The sequence below is a fragment of the Lathamus discolor genome, chromosome Z (genome assembly GCF_037157495.1).
Source record: "Lathamus discolor isolate bLatDis1 chromosome Z, bLatDis1.hap1, whole genome shotgun sequence".
Taxonomy (NCBI): domain Eukaryota; kingdom Metazoa; phylum Chordata; class Aves; order Psittaciformes; family Psittacidae; genus Lathamus; species Lathamus discolor.
In genome coordinates, this window is record NC_088909.1 from 75383495 (window position 1) to 75405935 (window position 22441).

The 22441-nt window shown below is 41.8% G+C and overlaps 1 protein-coding gene across 3 annotated transcripts in view; it reads right to left on the bottom strand.

Annotated features, from left to right (window-relative positions):
- The window catches only part of ACER2 (alkaline ceramidase 2), a 60734-nt gene that overhangs the window by 27443 nt on the left and 10850 nt on the right, over positions 1-22441 (bottom strand). Inside the window, exons 1-6 of one of the 3 annotated variants that reach the window (XM_065664022.1) lie at positions 19811-19867; positions 19438-19552; positions 18365-18506; positions 17317-17454; positions 5272-5409; positions 774-4014 (exon numbers count right to left, since the gene is read on the bottom strand). In XM_065664022.1, the coding sequence (XP_065520094.1) occupies positions 3828-4014; positions 5272-5409; positions 17317-17454; positions 18365-18506; positions 19438-19513 (681 nt within the window). In that variant the 5' untranslated portion in view covers positions 19514-19552; positions 19811-19867 and the 3' untranslated portion in view covers positions 774-3827. Of the gene's footprint in view, positions 1-773; positions 4015-5271; positions 5410-17316; positions 17455-18364; positions 18507-19437; positions 19553-19810; positions 19868-22441 lie in introns of those variants that run through there. The other 2 variants (XM_065664019.1, XM_065664021.1) reach the window with 2 other exon arrangements.

Sequence of the window (22441 nt, forward strand, 5' to 3'; positions counted from 1 at the left end):
CCCAGAGGCTTGGCTTCTCTTCCTGACCATCTGTCTTGCACAGCTTGTAGGAAATTATCTCTAAGGCTCTTCCTTTGTCATATCTGGTAAAAAGAAGCCAGAAGCTCTGAAGTTATCATTGCTATGATGACATTCTCCTGGTTTCCATGGGAAATCATGTCAATAATCTCCAGATACAGCAGGCTGAGTAACAGGATGATATATGAGCCAATTCACCAGCTGTTTTTGACATCTTACCAACAGCAAGACATTAACTCCAAGTGAGTAACATTCTTGAATTATAGCTATGCTTTTGCACAAGTTATTTCAAACCAGATCACATTGGCTTATGGAGATCTGCAAACATCTCAGAAAAGGTCTTTTACGTGGAGTGAGAGGAAATGTGGTAAAAGGGAAGCAGGAGCAGAAAAAAAGATGCAAAGCTACTATGTAGCCTAAGTAAGGAGCACACTGTTGGGCAACAAACGCTGAAGATACACACTTTGTTCTCCAAGTACTTTGACACAGATTTCTGGATTTGTGGAAACACAGGCCACTCATTCTTAGCCATTCCTTGACACTTAATGATTCATGGGCTTGCAGTTTTCCAAGTATTTGCTTTACCTACAAAAAATCATTTGGTCCTTACCTCATTCATTAATGGTCTTCGACAGTCCCCCTCATCCTCTAAGAGGCAGAACTCCTGAGTGAGGAAGCTTATCCTTCCTATACTTCAAGGCATTAGGCAGCTGCATTCTTTTCCACAAACACAATGTATGAAAAGGCAAAAAATATTTCTTTCAAATGCAATTTAATTTTGCAAAGTGTTACATACTTTCCACAAACATTCAGTATACAGACTTCAACAGAGATGAAGAAAAACAAAAACCCCCAGCACCACTCCTTACATACTACTTATTGAATTTTAGTGACTGTGAAGTGGGCAAGTGTTTGCCATCACAGAGAGCTAAATAGCCTTCCTTGAATAACCTGAAGTTTAACCTTCAAGGAAAGATGGATTTCACACACCAATATACAGAATCTACATTATGCTCAACGCACTATTGCATCCCACTATTTAAACTAAAATACTAATTGAACCTAAAGATTACAAACCCACACACTTCCTGCCAGCAAGGGAAGAAAGCATTTTGGGGCTTTAAAACCTGAGGGGTGCATATAAATCACTTTATCTCCAACATAATGTACTTACTTTGCATGTTTATTCCTGTGTATGATCAGGGCAGTGCACGAACCCCCTGTATGCCAATCACATATTTCTTTGGGTACTAATGTTATCATGAAGGTTCACCCTGTAAAGCTGTGAATCTGACAAAAATGGCCTTTTTTTTTCCTTTTTGAAGCAAGTGTAGCTTTTGTCGTGACATATAAGTTAATATTAATTTAATGTAAAGTGCAGTAGCTACACCTAGAAGTTGTGGACTGTTATCACAGTAGAATACCCCCAACTAGCTCTATAGTGGAGATCAAATAGTGATCTTTTTTTGAAGAGTACAAAGGCTAGAGGTTAGTTAATAAGAATACAGGAGATGGCTCTTGGCCGGTATTTACATTTGCTCACCTCTGCAATAGCTGAATGCTCTCTACAGCTCTTTCAGTTACAAAATTAGTTCTTTGTGAGCAGTCAGACTCAGTAGAGCAGAAGACAGCAGTTGACAGCAGGTTGATAAGAGCCCTTTGAGTCAAAGGTTGCTTTCAAAAAAATACTAAGTAGGAAGGCTCCAGTAATTATGCATTATGTCTGCAGTTACTAAGTTCCCAAGCAATACCGAAAATAACTTATTTACCGTAATAGAATAATTTAGAAAATAATATTGAAAAATCTTACTCAAAGTAGGACCATGTCAGGCAACAACATTAGCTGGGTTCCAGCCAGCAAGCCTATGTGTATAAGGATCTAATCATATGAATTTAAATACCTGAGAAGTGTATTTCATATTTAGGGAGAGAGGAAGAAAAAGGAAAAAGCAGCAGTGTTTCAAAGACTAATAAACATTACCATATGAATTTTTACAAACAGGTTTCCTATAAAAATTACATGACTGTGTCAAAAAATCATGTTTCTCTCAGACAAATCTACTAGCAAGTGATACAAATCTGCACTGTTCCACTGGACAGTTTTTGCTGGGTTTATGATCTGTCAGTCAATCTGACAGTGGGCTACTTACCAGCTTTGAAGTTCTCAAGAAGACAGTCACATCTCCCACTAACAAAACTGCTTTAAGCATAACAGCTTACACCTTAGCTCTTGTTTTCTAAGCACAGATTTGAATATGAAAGTTATCTTACATGTTTTACAATACTTGAAAGTTAATTCACCCCAAAGTTCTTGTTAAAAGTCACCTTCCTAAAGATAACACTGTATAGAGTTATATTTTCACATTAATAAAAAAAAAGTACAACATGAGACAAAGGAAAGCACAAAGGAAATGGCATTTCCTGGTCTAATATGAAAAAAAGAAATATTTGGAAAAATATCCAAAGCCTTAACCTACCTACAGTTCAGATGTTAGGTGGAATGTAAGCAGATCCTTTTTTTCAAGACTGTAGCATCTACAATTGCTAATATTCGAAAAATATGCTTATACTTTGCACCATTTTTTAAACAGAACTAGCATTAATTGCTGCAAAAACCAGAGCCATTCCTGAATCTCAACCCAAAATATAACCTTAAAATTAAATAGATCTAGACATCTCTTATCTTTACAAAACAGGCTGAAAACAAACAGAAAATTTGAATATACTGTTGTTTTCTAAGAATGCAAGATTCAATGTCGCATTTCATTGCTCACTGAAATCTAAGTCTTCAGCTTGGTTTTTAAGCAGTTATCTACTTTTTCTTTCTAAAAAAGTATCAGTATAGCTAGTGGAGCACTGGACTATTGTTCATGTCACTTTGCAATGCCTTGGTGAGAAGTTAACTCTCAAATTGGATGTACAGGTAGGCACCTATGAGGTTTTATAGTTTAATCACACTGCCAATCCATGCTCACCTGAGCTGTCACTGAAGTTAATGTTCAGACTTCTGTGTGAACTTAACACCAAATTCAAGACTAAATGTCTCTGTAGAGGTAGAAAGGGATTTCTGCAACATTTCTGTAAGAGGGATATATGCAGCATACAAATGTCTAAAGGTCAGTCTACAGAAAAATTCAAACCCTTTCAAAACATTTGAACTCCTATTTTAGCGACAATCTTCTGTCAGCTATTCTTGCATTTACACTGCCTAACTGCACTGATCCAGTTGCCCAGTTGCAAACATTTTGCACTTGTCTCCTGTTGTACTTGGGGAAGTAACCACACACTGTGTGATCCAATGTGATGCACAGCCAAACTCACTGTATACACCAGGCTGGGAGGAGCACGTGCTTTGAGCACACTCTTGTGGCGATGTGCACCCACATCAAAATCCTAGTTGAGAGAACACATGACGGCATGTAGGCATCTTGGACTGGCTTATTTCGCAAACAAGGCCTTAAGCCAGAAGTTACAAATGGAGTGAATTAAGCACCAAAGACCTATGGCAGAAACATCATTACTTGAGCCTGGTATTTGGAAGGAGCTTTTATCAAGAGAAATGCTCCATTGAAAATACAGAGCCAACCAGGGAAAGCAGTGGTTACTTTAGTGTTTGAGGGCCTCCACCTTCCTGCTTCCTCTCTCCTCCTCAGAGAGGAAAGAACACACTCGCTTCCTCTTTCTATGACACCTGAAGTGCTGCATATCTCAGGAAGAAGATAATCTACAACCCTATTCAATTATCATCATTTAACTACTGTCTGTGCTGGAATATAAGTTGCATCTCCGTCCACGTTCCGTGGCTAACTTCATGTGACCTTCACAGGTGCTTTCTTGTGTGCACAGAGGAGGGTGACGTAGGGAACCCCAATGAACGCCCATCTTTCACTGGGCCAGAACTTTATGACAGGGCCCTGCTCGGGGATCTCAGAGGCAGCATCGAAGTAAGCAAAGCAGACGCAGCCCAGGTATGCCGCAAGGCAAATCAAAATGTGCCTAAGAATAGACACCCACCCCCCAAAAAAAAAGGAAAAATAAGTAACATGACTTCAGTAAAGCAATCAAACATCTCACTAAGCTTTATAATCAGTCTATCCATCTTCTTCCCCTGAGTACCCCCCCTCCAGGGGTTGCTGGCTGCCCTTTGCATGCAGGCAAAGAATACAGAAAATAAAGAAAACAACAAAACCATAGCTTATCCTTGGTCTAAACTGGCTGCAGCCTTTTTGCCTCTCTGCACATGACAGATCTGAGTAGAAATGCTGAGATATGGTATCTTGAATAAGAGAGCACAACTTGCCAGGTGGTAAAAGAGAAAAGGCACTGAAGTCCCTCACTGCTCCCCCACTTCACCTCAGTTGTTAACAGTGGAAGTTTAAGCTTCCAGTTGAGCAGCGCTGCAGAATTTTTAGTAACCAGTAGAGCAAGGAATTCAGTTTGAATTAATGAACTTAGTGTCTGAAGAATCCGATCAGGCCAGGGAGACTCCTAAATCTACCACCTTGGATAGCATGAGACGTGCTCTGATTTATAATCTTAACAGTAATCCTATGAAGCCTTAACCAGAAATAGCCACCAGACTGCACAGAAGGGTAATGTGCCCTTGTGGCCAAGAAGGCCAGTGGTGTTCTGAGGTCCATTAGGAAAAGCACTGCCAGCACGCTGCGGGACGTGATCCTCCCACACTACTCTGCGCTTGTGAGGCTGCATCCACAGTACTGTGTCCAGGTCTGGGCTCCTCCGTACAAGACAAGGAGCCACTGGAGAGAGTCCACTGGAGGGCTACAGTGACGATTAGAGGACTGGAACATCTCTGATGAGGAAAGGCTGAGAGGGCTGTGCCTGTTCAGCCTACAGAAGACAACTGAGAGGGGGTCTTACCAATGCACACATATCTTCAGGGGCAGTGTCTAGAGGATGGGGCCAGACACTTTGCAGTGGTGCCCAGCAACAGGATGAGGGGCAACGGGCACAAACTGTAACACAGGAGCTTCCATCTGAATATGATAAAGAACTTCTTTACTTTGAGGATGGCAGGGCACTAGGACAGGCTGCCCAAAAGTTGTGGAGTCTCCTTCTTGGGAAATATTCAAAACCTGCCTGCACACAATCCTGTGCAACCTGCTCTAGGTGAACCTGCTTTAGCAGGAGAATGATTTCCAGAGGTCTCTTCCAACCCCAACCATGTTGTGATTTTGTAACGTGGTGACAATATATTTTAATCAAACTCTGGACTTTATACACAACACTTACCATACACAGTGCAAATAAGGGAAATTAAATGAGGACCAGATCTCACAAAATGCTTTGTCACTGATCCAGCAGAAAAGTGCTAGCATCCACCAAAGACCTGAAAAGAGGCCCAGTTTGTACACACGCAGGTTTTCACACCTAAGGAGGAAAACACAAAGAAGTTGTTATAAAACAACGTAAAATTTGCTTTGTAATGTCAGCTTGATGATTTTTGGACATACATATTTTAGAGTAGGATTCATAGTGCCGTCTTTAATTTGGGTCCACAATAAATGTCCTTAATAGAGACACTTTACTTACAGTAAATATGGCTCTGATGCAAGGCAGTGGCAAGGTAACAAACCAGACCTTCTAATCAGTAGATGTGTTTTGGGTATTCTATTGAAGACCACTTTGCAAATGGTGGGCAAACATCAAAGCATTCCCATAAGCATGGAGGGGCATCTAGGACCTAGTAACTAGTGATTAGTTACACATGCTGTCTGCAAACAACCAGCCACACAGGAAGTGCTCAGATTTGTTGGTATTTGTCACTATATAGAGACTGGTAAAAAAAGGAATTGGGTGAGGGTTTTTTTAGTTGGTTAATTCCTACCTCCTAAAGCAGTCCCACACCTACTAATCAGATGACAGAATAATTTGCTTAAAGTGACTTGTTTGAGGTACATTTCAAGAGAAAACCAAAAAGCCAAATCTCTACCCAGTGTAACGAGGAATACTCAGCCTTTGTGAGGGTTGCAGGCCCCTGTCTTCTGTACTGTAGAAAAAAACAAGTCAATGCCAATCACCCCACAATCACTTCCTCTGTCCCAAGGTCTTCAAGAGGGACTCCTCTAATCCACACTCATCTTCTATGTCTTACGCTTCTGCCATGAATATATTGGGAATGTCTCCATGACTCTTCCCCTTCAGCAGATCAGCAGCCATCTCTTCTCTGCTCCAATCTAGTCACCCCAGTAGACTTGACACTGAATCACCAGTCTTCTTCCACACAATTCCTGGGACAATTGACTGCATCTGAAGATCAGAAATGCCTGGCAAACAGGTCTTTTAAAGGGACACTTTACCTTGTGACACTCATAAGCAATAAAAATGTCTATCCTTGAAGGAGGGAGCTTGAATAGTCAAACATGTCTTCACTGTCTGTATTGCAGTAGTATTTATGGTCCCTGATCTTTATACACAACTGTCCTTGACAACAGACTAACACAGTGCAGCACAGGCCAGAAAGCAATTTGGTCCTCCTGTCTTTCACACAAAATACTTGTCAGCCTGAAACCTGATGTTCTCATTTGATATATTTACAGAGTTCTAACTTCTCCAACAGTTACTGCTAATTGTCTGCATGGCCATACACAGCCTACAAGCGACAGGCTACCCTGCATTCAGTGTCACAGAACTAGTAATGCCAGCTCTGTCCCAAGATAAAATTTATCACTACACCCTCCAACACTACTCAGCTACTCAGCTGGGGAAGGACAGAAGAGAATAATTCCTGTCACTCTGTGATAGAAAAGCAGAACTGGCACTAGTAGCAGAGTTTAGCTAAGGTGTCCTGATTTCAGCTGTAACAGTGATTTTTCTCCTTCCTAGCAGCTGATGCAGTGCTGTGTTTTGGCTTTAGTTTGAGAACCATGCTGGTAACTCACAGAGGTTTTAGCTGTTACTAAGTAATGCTTACTCTGATCAAAGACTTTTTAGTCTCTCATGCTCTGACAGTAAGCAAGGGCACAAGAAGCAGGAAGGAAGCAGAGACAGGATACCTGACCCAAACTAGCCAAAGGGGTATTCCATACCACAGCACGTCATGCCCAGTATATAAACTGGGGGAAGACACCCAGAAGGGCGGATCACTACTCAGGTAGGTCTGGATATCAGTTGACAGGTGGTGAGCGATTGTGTTGCACATTACTTGTGTTTATGGGGGCTTTTTTTCCTTTCACCTTTTAGCTTTATATTCTCTCCCCTTGTTATTTGCCTTATCATTATTGTTAGTAGTAGTAGTAGTACTTTTGTATTATACTTTAGTTATTGGACTGTTCTTATCTCAGCCTGGGGGGTTTACACTCTTTTGATTCTCCCCATCTGTGTCAGTGACAATGGACAGTGGTCCGTGGTGAAACACACAAAACCAGAAAAGTACTGTTTGGCACAGGTTGTGGGAACATCACCTTGAAAATAGGGGAGTTAACACCGCTGTGAGCAAAATGGAGTCATATACCAGTAAACCTCTGTTCACATGCTGGCCACATGTGCGCTCATGTTGCAACTGGTAGTTTTCCACTCCAGCCCGAGGGAGGATATAAGGACCTGTGCAGGGACGGATGAGTGAAAAGGCCAGATGAGCATTTTGATTGGGGGGACGCCATACTGACGCACTGCCAACCACCCCTCCGACCAGGCAATATGTTCCATCTCCTTCTCCTGCTCAGCAGTACCCCATTCAACCAGCACCTGGTATGTATGTAACCTGCTTCGCATTCATATATATATATTTGTTTTGCACTAATAACTCAATAAATAGACTAGAGCATTTGATTGTTTACATTGTGTTTGGTGTCCAGTCTTTGTCCATGGGAATGATAGGTATTGCAACATAACTGGTGACGAGTATGGGATTCCAGGTCTGTGAGACTGTGAGAAACATTTTGGGATAATACGAGTAGAGTGGTGCCGTGTAGTGGAGTGCACAGCTACCGGATTGTGCCACACCTTAGTTGGTAGTTGTGATAGGGTTGTGTATTAATAAACTAGTTGTACTTCTTTATTGTGTTTCGTTTCTCTCAGCCCAGAATCCCAGATTCTCATAGTACAAACACTGTAGACTAAGAACAGGGCCTGGGCGGTGGGGTGCAGAGCTGCACCAGGAGGAGCTGTTCTGTGTGTGTGAAAGAGGGGATTGGTCTGTGTGTGTGCTGTCAGGGTTGGTTTAAGGTTGTTGTGTAATATACTATCACTATCTTTCATAGGAAAGAACCTCGGGCTGTGGCTCCTCCTGTGGAGTGGCTGGGGTGTACACAGGAACTGTGAAGCACGTTGTGGGGTAAAATAAGAGACTTGGGCTAAAGTAGGACCTGGACCATGGGGAGCTAAGGACCCCATGGGAGTGCTAAAGTATTGGGGTGAGTTTGTAGAAACCACCCATACCCACTTGAAGGAGTGACCAAGCCCTGCTGGACATGTCATGCTTGCCGCTTGCCTACAAATGCATGGTAAATAAGAACACAGAGTTGCAGCAACAAGTAGCAGATTTACACAGAAAGGGTTAAAGCAGAATTGCTGTTGCAGAGGCAGGCATTTGTAGCTGCTGCATCAAAAAAAAAAAAAACAGAGCAACAAAAAAGATACGCGGTGAGGCCAGGGGTCCATGCCCTTGTGTCGGATCCTGACTGGGACCAGAAGACATGGAATGGAGATATTTGGGTGAGTCAGAATCAAATACTGCAGATGAGGCAGATGTGAAAAAGAAAGCAGCCTGCAAATCTCCTGTGTTTAAATGTAAGATGATTACCAAGGCAAACAGACAAGTAAGAACAGACGAATTGACAGACTATAGTCTTGAGGAGATTAAGAATTTATTGGATAAATTGAAGCAGAGGACAGGGGAGACACACCAGAACTGGCCAGTTTGCCCCACGGAGGAAGGAGCAGATACTGTATTGCTAGACAGGGTGAATGCAAAAACCCCATACTACTATCAGAACAAGGAAACCCCATTGAACAAGTGATTGAAAAGCTAAGCCAGTTAGGGGATTTACCAGGACTGGCCTTGGACAAAGCGGCTCATGATAAGGGTAGAGTAGAAAAGGAAGAGATATAAACAACTGCAAACTGTCCTGTTCCTGCTATCTGGATAACTGCAGAAGAAGAAGAGGAATTGCTGATAGTGCACCTGGGTCTTGAGCAGGCCAGGGACTGTTTGTGTACATGGGTGTCAGGTCGGGCTGGGAAACAGCCTGAGGAGTGACTGTTTATAGACTAGAATTACAGTGACTGAAGACAGTCACTGTGATTGATGTGGTTTCTGTTTGGCTTCATAGCTCAGATCTAAACCCTTTAGTGTTCCAGCAGGCTGCCCGTATGGCTGTTTGGGCCTGGAGGCGAGTGTCTGGATCGGGGCGGGGAGACTACTTTCACGGGTGCTCACCGGGGGGTCTCAGGAACCCTATGTGTCTTTTATAGACCAACTGGACAATGCTATACAAAGGCAGATTGATGGTCACGGGGCTGCTCATGCACTTTTATTTTGGCTAGCATATGAGGGTGCAGGTGTGGGGATTGCGGGGCTGTGTTAACCCCAGTCAGAGGAAAATTTACAGACATTGACGACTTGGTTGGGGCACGTCGCGATGCTGGAGCAGAGGCTCGTAGGTCTCCTGTATTGGCTGCTGCATTAATTATTCTGTTTCATTGGTCATATTAGGTCACATTCCAACCTGTCTGGCCCTTTAACTGTGGGTAATGACATAGCTAACTCTTTGACTGTTAACACTGTGCAGTTTACTTCTGCAGCTGCTTCACACTCCTTTTTTCATCAGAGTGCCTCTGTTTTAAAGAAACAGTTTAACCTGTCTTCTTCTCAAGCAAAGCAGACTTTGTGAGGTCTTGCCCTGACTGTCAGTCAACAGCTCAATCCTCATTTGCCATGGGTGTAAATCACTGTGGCTTAAAGGCGAATGTGGTATTGTGATCCTTTGGGCCCTCAGAAATGGGAAGGGCCAGTGGAACTGATAAGCTGGGTGAGGGGGTATGTTTATGTCCTCCTATCTACAGGCCCATGGTGGTCACCTGCAAAGTTTGTCAAGCCATACAATGAGCTGGACAGACAAGTTGAAGAACCCAATGCCTCAGCTGCAGGAGCTGACCCTGAAGACCCTGAGTGGAATGAGACAGAGGAAAAGAAGAAAGGAATGATTTGCAAAACATCACTTGGGCAACTAAAAAGTAATGACTTGAATATGTGTTCTTGCAACATAGTTATTATTAGAGGCTATGATTTTGTGTATGAACCACCTGTATTTACTAGTCAGTTGCTAATAAGAAACTATACCTTGCATCATATGGATTTGTCACTTGTAAAAGAGATGTTAGAGCATGCAAATTTACAACAGCTGATAGAAAATGCTAAGGCAGAAGCCAGAAAAATCTAATATGATGGTAGTATTATAAAGCAGGTAATGGAACCAATTAAGAGGATGGGAGAACCCCACTGGTTGGAAATTTTCTTTGGCTGGTCCCCCACTGTCACCAGCATCTTCAATGTACTGCTGCACCCTGTAGTAGTTACACTGCTAATCTAAATCGGTGTGCGCGCTTTGCCATAGTAGCAACTTGCTATTGGATGAAGCAGGTGAAACTCTGCATTGACAAGGAGATGCAAGGCCTGAGGTTGGCCAAATGCCCCCTACCATAGTCAAGGGCAAGACTGGGTTGGCCTCTGTTTTTGCCACCAAGAAGAACCTTTAGCTCTGCTGTTGGCTGTAACCCAGCAGGCGCTGAGCAATGGGGACACACGCCATGCCAGAGCTTGATGTGAGGGATGGCCTCCTCTGTTATAAGAGCGCCACCCAGGAGGGAAGGGAGGCCAAGCATTCTGTGGTTGGCATGAGAAGTGATCTAGTCCAAATCCCCTGCTCAAGCAGGGTCATCTAAAGCAGGTTTCATCATTAGCACAAGTAACTATTATAAGTATAATAAATAACTATCATATTTGAATCTTCTGTCCTCCAAGGCTAATGTCAAGAAGCTGCTCTTGTGTGATTTAAGATTCCTTAAGCAGAGAATGGGATAAAGAAAGCCAAGGACTGTGTCTTTGCAAGTAACAGCAAACTCCAGGTTCCCAAGACTCCAATATATCTGGCCAACACATTGGTGAAACCTTGTTTTTGGAGCCTGGACATCACCGCTTTGCTTTGCTTTGCTTTTCCTCCATGTCATCTAGAAACTTGTTACCAATCTGCAAAGAACTGAAGCAAAAGTGCTCTCCACCTTGATTGTGCAAAACAAAAATAAGGCAGCTATTGATTTTTTTACTTTTAGTACATAAGCATGGGTGTGAAGACTTTGACGGGTGATGTTGCATGAATTTAAGTGACCACTCCAGTTCAATACATGCATAAATACAAAAGCTAAAGACCCTCACTAGCCAGCTGGCAGAAAACACCAGGTGGATCCCCTTTCAGGGATGGGACTGGGGGTGAGACTGGCTGCGAGAAGCTGTTTTTTTATTAGTGGTACTAGGTATTGGCTTTTTATGTATTTTATGTTGTGCTCCTTGTCTTTTAGCGCTAATCCATTCCCTTATAGACAGTAAATTATATAAAACTGTAGCAAGGATGATAAAATATTTGTGTGTTCCAACCACAGACCATGGGGTGGCATGTGTCAGTAACAATGGACAATGGTCTGTGGTGAAACACACAAAACCAGAAAAGTACTGTTTGGCACAGGTTGTGGGAACATCACCTTGAAAATAGGGGAGTTAACACCGCTGTTAGCAAAACGGAGTCATATACCAGTAAACCCCTGTTCACATGCTGGCCACGTGTGCGCTCATGTTGCAACTTGTAATTTTCTGCTCCAACTTGAGGGGGGATATAAGAACCTGTGCAGGGTTGGACAGGTGAGAAGACCAGACATGCATCTTGATTTGGGGTATACCCTACTGAAGCACTGCCTACCACCTCTCCGACCGCGCAACATGTTCCGTCTCCTTCTCCTGCTCGGCAGTATCCCATTCAACCAGGGGTTGGTATGTATGTAACCTGCTTCACATTCATATATATATTTGTTTTGCACTAATAACTCAATAAATAGACTAGAGCATTTGATTGTTTACATTGTGTTTGGTGTCCAGTCTTTGTTCATGGGAATCCTATGAACTTGAAACACCATCCCGCCTGGAGGAGGAAGGGGAGGGTAAGCAAGCGGCTGCATGGTGCTGACTTACCAGCTGGGCTTAAACCACAACAAAAAGGAACCCAGGTAAGCATTCAGAAAAATTAAAAATGTACACAGAGTGCTCTGTCCAGGAACACTTTTCTGAATATATCGCTGGAGCAGCAGTATACCTGGCACTGGTGTATTGCAAGCTAAAGAATTAACACAGTTTTCCCTGTAGAATATTTTTTTTTTTCACTCTTGAAATGCTCTTTCAGTTGCCATTTTAACAAACATGTGGGATTAAGAAACTCCTAAAGCTGAACAGAAGGCACCTTTATAGCTACTGGATTAACAACAGAAAAGCTACCAACTGCCTAATCTTGTTGATACAGGATTTTCTCTAGTGTCCTTCACACAAGTTGATTTCAGGATCTCATACTTCTTTTTTAAGCCATCCTTAAATGATGTCACATTCAAAATCATCACACCTATCTTTATTATTCAAACCAGTACTTCAACTACCAGTTAAACCGTAATCCTCTCCACAAGAAAGATACCACAATAGTTGTTTTCATAATCAACACACCTACATGACTGCCACAAAAATTAATACTCCACATAACATATAAACCAAAATGGCTTTTTTTCTTAGGCCTGAATCCTCCAATCCACTTGGCAAGCCACAAGACATAGTTAGACAGGGCTTGCCCAAGATGGCTTCAAGATTGTCTATGTTGCATACTATTGAAAGGCTTGTTTCCTCTGAAACCGTGTTTTTAAGTTTAAAAAGGCTACAAGAATCACAGAGAAAGGAAAGAGTAAGGAGATTTTTGAGTTGTGTATCAAGTTCCAGAGCTCAGCTATACCAGTTCTTCCTTACGCTCTTTTATGAGACATCCCAGTAAGAAATACAATCAAGACTTGGCATGGTTTTCTAAGCAAAACTATACTGGTAAATCCCCCACCTTTTGAAGGATTCATGCTTCTACCAAATAGCCAGAAAGCATGGATCCCTTCATAAAAGATGTGGGAAATTGTTACTGGTCAAAACCCACTGCTGTATTATGTATACAGAGTTTAATTCTCACCCATTAATGCTAAGGCAGATTTATACTCTTCAATGAGATGCACAACTGTTCATAAGAACTGTGACCCAACTGGATGGGTCAGTTTCGCACTTTTGACAGATAAAGCTGGACTGCTGTGCTAGATACTTGTGCATTCTGACAGAGGAAAGGGTGTGTGTATAGAGAACACAGGGGCTTTCCTGGACTTTTCTGAAGGACATAAACAAACATGTGCAACTGCATTCCATTTAAGATAAGATGCTTGGCCTCAAACATCCAGCTTCTTCGTAATTGACCATGCCTGACAATATTTGACTAGTTTGAACACCGAGAAGAAAATTAACCTGCATATTTCCTAGGGTTCAAAGCTGCAAAGGAAAACTGAAAGCTTACATGAAGAAACTTTCCCAGTGCGAGATCAGCCATAGAAATGGTACAGATTTTAACAACAGGTTTGCTCACTACCACCATCAGGTACTACAATTTATTTTTATAAACTTCAGACAGGATGTTGCAGGGTGTACTGCAAAAAATAACTCTAAGGCAGAGAGTCAAGTACAATGAGGACAGCACAACCTGGTTGTCTGTGTAAACTGTCAGGTTTTCACCCATTATAGAGCCTTCAGTTCCGGCAGTAACTGTGTTTCGGATGGGCTAAGGGCAAGCTTGCAGAGGAGACAGAGGACTTCAAAGCTTCCTACCTGCCACTGCTTTTACTACAATGAGATATAACGTAAATACCACCTGGATGCTGGCAAGAGAGACAGACCCAACCCATTTCTTTTATTTCTCAATAGACACAGACACTGATCATTCAGACTACCACTGACACAGAACCTGCCAGCTAAGGGTTTAAAAGAGCTCTTTATGCAGCTGTACACAGATCTACCACATGCTCCTATCCTACTCTGGTCTGAAAGAAGCTTGCGCTTGCACTTCCACTTCCAACTTTTGCCTACACAATGCACAGTCTTTTTGGTTTAACGCAAACAGCAGTTATTTTAATACCATAGTTTCTGCAAACACTAGTGTGTCCTAGCCATTTGCTATCTGAGGGACTGCACTGGTACATGATTTCAGCAGCTTTAGCTTCCAATGTCATGGCACCCCCAAGAAAACACAGCAGCTTTTCTTAAATTCAGTGAAAGTTGCTGGATGTCAGTTACCTGTGTGATTCATTTTGACACAGTTATCTCCCTTTATACCCTAAGGAATATTTTGAATTTTTAACTAGCTTAACTTTTTAGTCAAGGGAATAAAAGAGCAGTAAGCAACCTGCAACAATGAAGCAGGGCTTCCCCACAGACAGGTTTCTAGTAGGAGAATCAAGTACGGATGGACAGAGTAAACCTTCAATGTTCAGGGCTGATGCCAGGTAAGCAACAATATTCTAGCCTCTGTCTTCACATGGAGATAGTTAGATGCCTAATGATAACTCACTGAATAACTCATCATACTAATTTGATGACATTTTAATCTCACTGGTAGTTTGGCTTGAACCAGCAAACCAAAGGATCCATATCCACTTTGTCCCTGACACCATCTCCTAGGATAGCTTTTATGGGGGTCTCTTTATGAAATACATTAAGAGGATTTGTTTGGACAGAAATGAGAACACAGTTTTACCATTTCTTTTTCTTTCAAGCACAAGTAATGAACTTAACTACCTTTTCCTCTTTTGATCATCTCCCACCCACAATACTTCCTAGCATAAACTCTACCCTACAAACTCTTCATTCAAGAACATAACACTCTTTTGTGACAATACTATCTCCTCATCAAGGACAAGTGAGGTACAGAAAATTCTCATTTGAAAACACAGTTGTTCTGATTCACTAGAATTCTGTACAAGATTGACACCAGGCTACAACAGGAATAAGAACAGGGAGTTTTGGTCTAACACATCACAAGCAGCACAGAACAGAAGAAACTTCTCTGGAGGCTTTTCTCTTCCTTCCCCAAATACCATTTTCACAGATAAACTTCTGCTGCAGACTGCCAGGCCTCAGATGTGTAGCTCCCTAATGACTGTGCTAGTAGAGAAGGGAAGAATTGCAGGCATTTTAAATAATGCTTGTATTATTTTTTCTACTACCAAAATGGATGAGATGACTTATTGTGGGGAGTGAAGGCGATAAGATTTGCATGAAAAACAGTCTGGGAATGAGCTCTGAGGCCCTTGATGTTTAACAAGCCCTGGGGCCCTAAGTTGGAATATTGAAAGATAGCAAAGGTAAGCAAGCAAGCCTTGGGCGGATAGGCCAGGATGTTGTTGTGGCAGGGAGTCTCAGTTGAAGGCCAGATGATGTGGGTGTTGCAGGAGGGTCTGAGACTGGGGTGAAACTGTTACAATGTGTGCTCAGCATTGTGATTGGACTATTTACCTCGGGATTTTTACAGGGGCCAAGGAGATTGAACATGGCATGCTTGTGCAAGTTGGGAAAGTACCAAACAAGGGGATGAAAAAGGCTTGATTGTAATAAAGTTGGATTTGAGTCTCCTCATCAACTTGAGTCCGTACCGTGATACACCACAACTTCTTTCTTCCAGGTTTACAAGACTATATCTTACTTAAATCTCCTAGGGACCAATATAGCTTAAAATAAAACTCTTAATTATTTCCCTTTAATACTTAGAAATTCATAAAAAAAAAAAAAAAGGTATTACATCATCGAATACACAATTAAGAAGGCATAAGTCACTTTAGGTCCCTTTTTAATCACCAATTAAAAAGAAAGCTTATCTGTGTTCTTAATCCTTTTTCAAACAACAGACAGGAAAAATCCACATTTTAGTAAGATAAGACCTTTTTTCAGAGGGAGTTTGAAAAAGCAAAGATCTGTAGGCATACCTATTCCTAGATTTGAAGCAATGCTAATTTGAAGCACACTAACCATCCAATTTTCTCAGGAGCTCATGCCTGGAAAACTGGTATGTATAGAGTTCACATATATTATTCAGTGCCATATACAGATCTCCATTTGCTTTGTCAGTAGTTCCTCAGTGCTTGCACCAAAATGAGACGTCTCCACCAACATTCTTCAACTAGTTGTCTACAACTAACATGTGTTCTGTCTCCCAAGCTTCTTTGACAGAAATAAATACTGCTCAGCAGGTTGTCTAATGAGAAAAGACTCACGAGCACCTTTACAGAACACTGTTAGCAAAGGCTTCCACTGTACGGAGAAGCAGTGGCACAATAGGGTAAGAGAGCAAACAGGAGAATCACTTTTCTAACAGGAGCAGTCAGAATGCAGATATTTAGTCCTATTTGTTTCTTTCGATGGACATACGCAATATCTAAGAAGCAACATAAGTTGTAAAATCCTTCTTAGACACTGGAGAAGAAGGGGAAAAGACAAGTTCATATGCGGGGAAAACACAAGTTCATATGCCCATACTTGTCTGGTCGTTTGTGCACCCAGTGAAAAGATTCAAGAAAAGAAGTATCTGTACAGCTGCTGGTATTGCTACCATGGTAACACTAAAATGCTAAGATCTGTCTCAGGTTCTTCTCTATTTGCATTCTGGCTTTATTGTTTCTAAGGCCATGACTGACAGTTATCCTCTACAATCTAATGATTAACCTTATCTTTGTCGGTCTGGCTCCAACATATAATACATGTCAGAAGACAAAGTGGTGTAAAAGTCACAGTACAATTTTGAGAACTAGAACATTTTCCACACATGCCTGGGCCTTGATCCACATTCCTTCTAGTATCTAGACTGTGATCATGCAATCACCTCACCCTTACATAGACTATACAGCAGAAATGCTCAGTAGACTGAAACCCTTGCCCTGATTCCACAATAAACAAAAAAATTTGAGTTAGATCAGGTTGCAGAAAGACATTTTGTCACAGGAAGTCAGCCAACAGCTGACCTAGTATTTGGCCCAGGGGAAAAACAGAAAAATCCTTGTCAAAAATATCTTGAACTCGCAGAGCAAGTTTATACCAGATCTGCACTTACCTGTGGTAGAAGCATTTTTGATCCGCAGAAGCAGATCAAGCGCTAAAGTCAGATGTAGTGTATTATCACACAGTGGCCTAAGGATCTCAGAAGACAACACTGCATACAGGAGAAATGTACTCACCTCTTCAACTCAGCAACGAGCAAAGCTGTGCAAGGAACACCAAGAGTCATTAGTGAGATGTTGTTGATGGCAGGCTTAATGAAGGCAAGGCAGGTAGTAACTCCAGACAGGACACCTACAGCAGCTTTAAATCGGCTCCTGAATAGGATTTTTTGGGGGAGAAAATTTCTAATTACTAAATTCTAAATACTAAACCCACAATTCTTTAAATTATGTTCATAACAGGCTTCTAAATAGACACCTAGCCTTTGAATACTTAAACACCATCCTAAACCATTGCCTTAATTATTCTGACAAAAATACAGCTGACTTCCATTGGTCCACTTTCATGTACACTTTAGGCTATACAAAAGGTAGAAGGTAAGAGAGTTTCTCTTACCTTACTTTAGCTGCAACTTATGTAAGCTACTCATGTAAAGGTCTCCCTGGAATCAACAAGAACAAGCACTTCCAGAGGCAACCCACCTCATCCCAAGATCTGAAGTTACAGGGCATAAACCATCAGCAACTGCAGACTTGGGAATTCTGAAAAAAATGGGCTGAGATCATAGAATCACAGAATGGGTAGAGTTGGAAAGGCCCTTCAGATCATCTAGTTCCAAGCCCCCTGCCATGGGCAGGGACACCGCACACTAAACCATGCCACCCAAGGCTCTGTCCAACCTGGCCTTGAACACCACCAGGGATGAAACATTCACAGTTTCCTTGGGCAACCCATTCCAGTGCCTCACCACCCTTACAATAAAGAACTTCTTCCTTATATCCAATCTAAACTTCCCCTGTTTAAGTCTGAACCCGTTACCCCTTGTCCTCTTGCTACAGTTCCTAATGAAGAGCCCCTCTCCAGCATCCTGGAAGGCTGCTATGAGGTCTCCACACAGCCTTCTCTTCTCCAGGCTAAAGCAATAGGAAGAGAATGGAGTGAGAAAAAGTAGTGGCGGCAGCCCTAAGGTTGGATGATAACTCAGTGCCATTATGTGCAAATTTAGGTATCAGCATAAGAAGTTTCAACAAACATGAAAATGTACACATATGATTGTATGATTACCTGTCATTCCGAAAAACTTTGGGCAGGTATCTCCTAGGGAACCACATGGCAAGAGCACACATCAGGACCCAGAGAATAGCCAGCTCATCCAGCATCTGGCCCAGGAAACTGAGGGTGGCATGAAAGTAAACGGACCCAATTCCTGGAATAATCAATAAATAAGGCATTATGAATAGTTGCAGTACTATAGAAACCAGAACATGCTGTGCATGTTCAGAATTTCATAGCAAATGATGGATACCATTTGGCCTAGAAAAGATAAAAAAAAAAAAAAAAAGAACAAAACCAAACAACAAAAACACAAATGCCAACTTTCCAAAGAAGGCAATCCAAATCCTCGTTAATGTAGAAGCAGACCCTTTACAAAAGCAGCAGCTAAAGATGCCAGCTTCTACTAAAAAAGTAGATGTATGTGAAGAAGTATCCAGTGGTAAAGTTAAATGTAAAACCAATTAAGAAATAAAAGCCAAATGATGCTTCTGAATTTTCTCAATAGAATGAGAATGGGTAAGACAAAGATCAAAGTAGCATCTGATGACTACTCCATGATACAGGTTTAGAGGTGAAAAATGTCACACTGCCCCACATGGCTCTGATGTAAAAGTTTGTAAGTTCCCAGTGCCTCTATGAATGAAAAGAATCTCACATCTACAAAATAGTTAAGCCTTTGGGCCTTCTTACTTAATGCAAAACCTGTTACACTCCTCTGTTGTGCTGGTATTGCTAGCACGAGTGCTTTCAGCTCTCATTTAAGCAACAACAGAGGAAAGAGCATCAACACTGCTGTAGAGTGTCCTGGCCCAGTGATAAGATTAAGCCCAGACAGAAACAAAAGTTATGTAAAAGAAGGATAGGAAGGGAACAGAACTAATGCCTAAGTCCATCAACCTCAAATTGCAAAAAGCATTTTCCTTTCAGAAACCACGTTGCTTCAGCTCCAAGCAAGTATAACCAAACTACTCCACAGATGTCAAGACTGCTTTGTTTCACAAAACAATCAAGCAGAAGCAGGAAAAACTGATTTCCTCTCTCATTTCATGCATGAACAGGCAAATGGAGACTAAGCAACTTACCGACCACAACTAGCAGAGTCCATATTAAATATATTCCACTGTTGAAGCAGGTTGCATATTGACGGAACAAGCACATACATATGGGTGGTAAAACAAAAAACAAGATGTTGCTTATCTAGGGAAAAAAATAAACAAAACAGTTTCACAATGACAGAAAATAAATAAACCTTAAATATTCATAGGCTGCCTGAGACAGTTATAGAAACACTGTGTCATCCAGGGAAGTCTCAGATCAACAAATTAGAGGTCTCAGTTTCTGCCAAAGATGGGCTGGTTTTGCAAAGCATCAACTTGTTTAGTACCATTAAAACCTAGTAACAGCATAAAACTTTAAACAATGTAAAAGTAGTAGCTAGTCACATCATTAAATTACCTTTCAAATCTATTCCCAGAGGAATTTTCTTGGGAGTCTACAAATACTCAACTGTTGCAATTCAGGAAGCTTACAAGAACAAGCAGCTGAGGAACAGGATGTCCTGACAAGTGACCTTTCCTCTAAGCAGCTGTCAAGCCTAGCATGTAAAAAGCAGTGTAAGTACCAGGTTAATCAAGCTTTGTAGAACTCAATTCACTGAGCAGTAACTATTGTCTGGAAGCTGAAATTCAAAACCAAGTTAGAACCCTTTTCGTGTGGGGTAGAGAGCCCAAAGCTAAAAATCCGTTTACAATTCATTCTTTTTCTGTTGATTCCACATTACAAAAACAACTGAATATGATTGAAAACTGGTTATAGGAAGGTGAAAAGGCTTAGAATTCAAACTGCTGCTAGGGGCTTTAATTTAATATCTGAAAGTTCAACAAAAACCTATTTCTCTTGCTTACCAACAATCTAAAACATGGCTCTCTAGTTAAAGGCTGAAAACACTTTACTGGCAATTATCAGGAGCTCCCACTGCAGTCATCACTTCATTCTCCCCAGAAGGAGCTGCCAGTGCTGGGGGCCAGCTGTGGCACTACAACTGTTACAGAAAGGCTCTACTGCTGATTCACAAGGGGACAGGATGAATTCGCCAGCCCCAGCTTCCTCACCTTCCCCCATATATTCCAAGCACAAGAGAAAGTAATTCCCAGCAACATTCCCTAAAGCAGATGTAGGAAACAACTGGGAAACAGCACTCCTCTGGGACAGGTCCCCTCTTTGCAGAGACCTATAAACTTTTCCTGACATTAATGAAAATCTGGTGGAGAAAGGATTCAAGAACAACACACAAAAAAGGCATTTGTTCATTTACATACTGTGCTCAAAAACTCAACATGGTCTGAGGACAGAACTTATGATGAGTAAAACAGACATGTCTATTTGACATTTGCAAGGCCTATCAAAGCATACTCCTAGGCTGTCATCCAAAATGACGGTGACTACAGAAGCAATTTCTCAGCACCATCTACTTCACATCAGACACCTTCTCTCACACTAAAGGTACATCCTCAACAGGCAAGCTGTGTTTCATTCCAAAGTCTTGGCTTTAAGATTTCATTAAAATACTTGGAAAGAGCCATCACCCACCCAGTTTATAGCTGCAAATACTATGCAAATCTCTGCCAGCAGCACCCTGGTAACAACAGCACACAGCCCAGCCAAAGACTTGCTAATGCAGAGGGCTCCTTGCAGTCAGGTCAGAGAGCCACCTCTCACCAGACTGTCCCGTTTGAACCAATGCAAGGGTTGAATCCTTCTGACAGTTACCATCTCCTGCAGCGTGCTTGTCATGCAGGAATCCATCTTCATAAAGCAGAAGTACAAACCTGCGGGGGCAGCAAGTGCCATAGACTAAGCACCTCTTCAAGTAGGAATAAAAGGACTCATAGCAGAGAAATCCCTCACCCCACCAAGGCAGAACATTCTGCCTTTGCTGTTCACAAATTAAGATGGGTGGAAGGTTGACAATATGGGCATGTGGCAATGTCAGGGTGCAGCATACTGCACAATCCTGGGGAGGCAAGGTAAAGAACAAAGTATTATTTATGAAGTAATATCCTATTTTAGCATATTTTAAGAGGCAGATCAACTTCCTCAATTCATGTAAGACCAAAGCATTATTTATAAAGTAATATCCTATTTCAACATATTTTAAGAGGCAGATCCATTTCCTTAATTCATGTAAACCAACCCACACATTCAAGCAAACAGGCTCACTTGAGCATCTTCCATTCACAAAAAAAACACCAACTCCATGCAGCAGAGAACGTTAGCAACATTGAGAATACAGCCATACGCCAGGATCCCAGAGTGCAATGCGCTGACATAAGCACAGAATGGGAGGGCTCCCCTCACCCCCAAACAGGTAGAAAGCATACAGAGTGACTGACAGCAGGGATGATGGAATATGAACAAGTCCTCTGAGAACCTGGGAGTGCTCTACACATTTTGGGCTTTCAGCCACTGTTAGGCCAAAGGGTGGTGTTAAGGGGGAAAAAATAGATGATTATAAACAAAGTGGTGTCAAAAAAACACCTTCCATCTCTGCAGCTGGGACTGACCAACAAAGAAATCAGACCAGGTAAGTGCAGTCTATATAAATTTGGCTAGAAAGTCCTTTTTCTGCCTAGGAAGAATATGACGAAGGAAACACACCTACTTACCATACCTGCACAACGAAGGTTTATACTAGTAATTCGACACCAGGGAGTGGTTCTGTCCCAAGTTAGTGCTCTTCCGGCACTGAACTCTTATTCATGCTAAGGTCCTGTCTGCAAATGCAAGCATACCCTTGCAACCTGGATTTGGCCATGACTTGTACTCTTCAAGACAGCCACCAGGAAGATTTCCTAATATTGTACATGTTGAAATAACTGTAGTACTGAAATCCTTTTCTATTAAGTTTTTAAAAAGAGTGCTAATACAGTATCTCTTCCGTGCAATACTTAGTTAGTTCCACAAACTATATTTTTCAGAAACTATCTTCAAATCAAGACTCTGGAACATTTTCTGAAACACTTCGCTGAAGGTCTCTTAGTTCCAACTTCAGTGTCAGTAAGACATCCGCTAGAACTGACCTGCTGG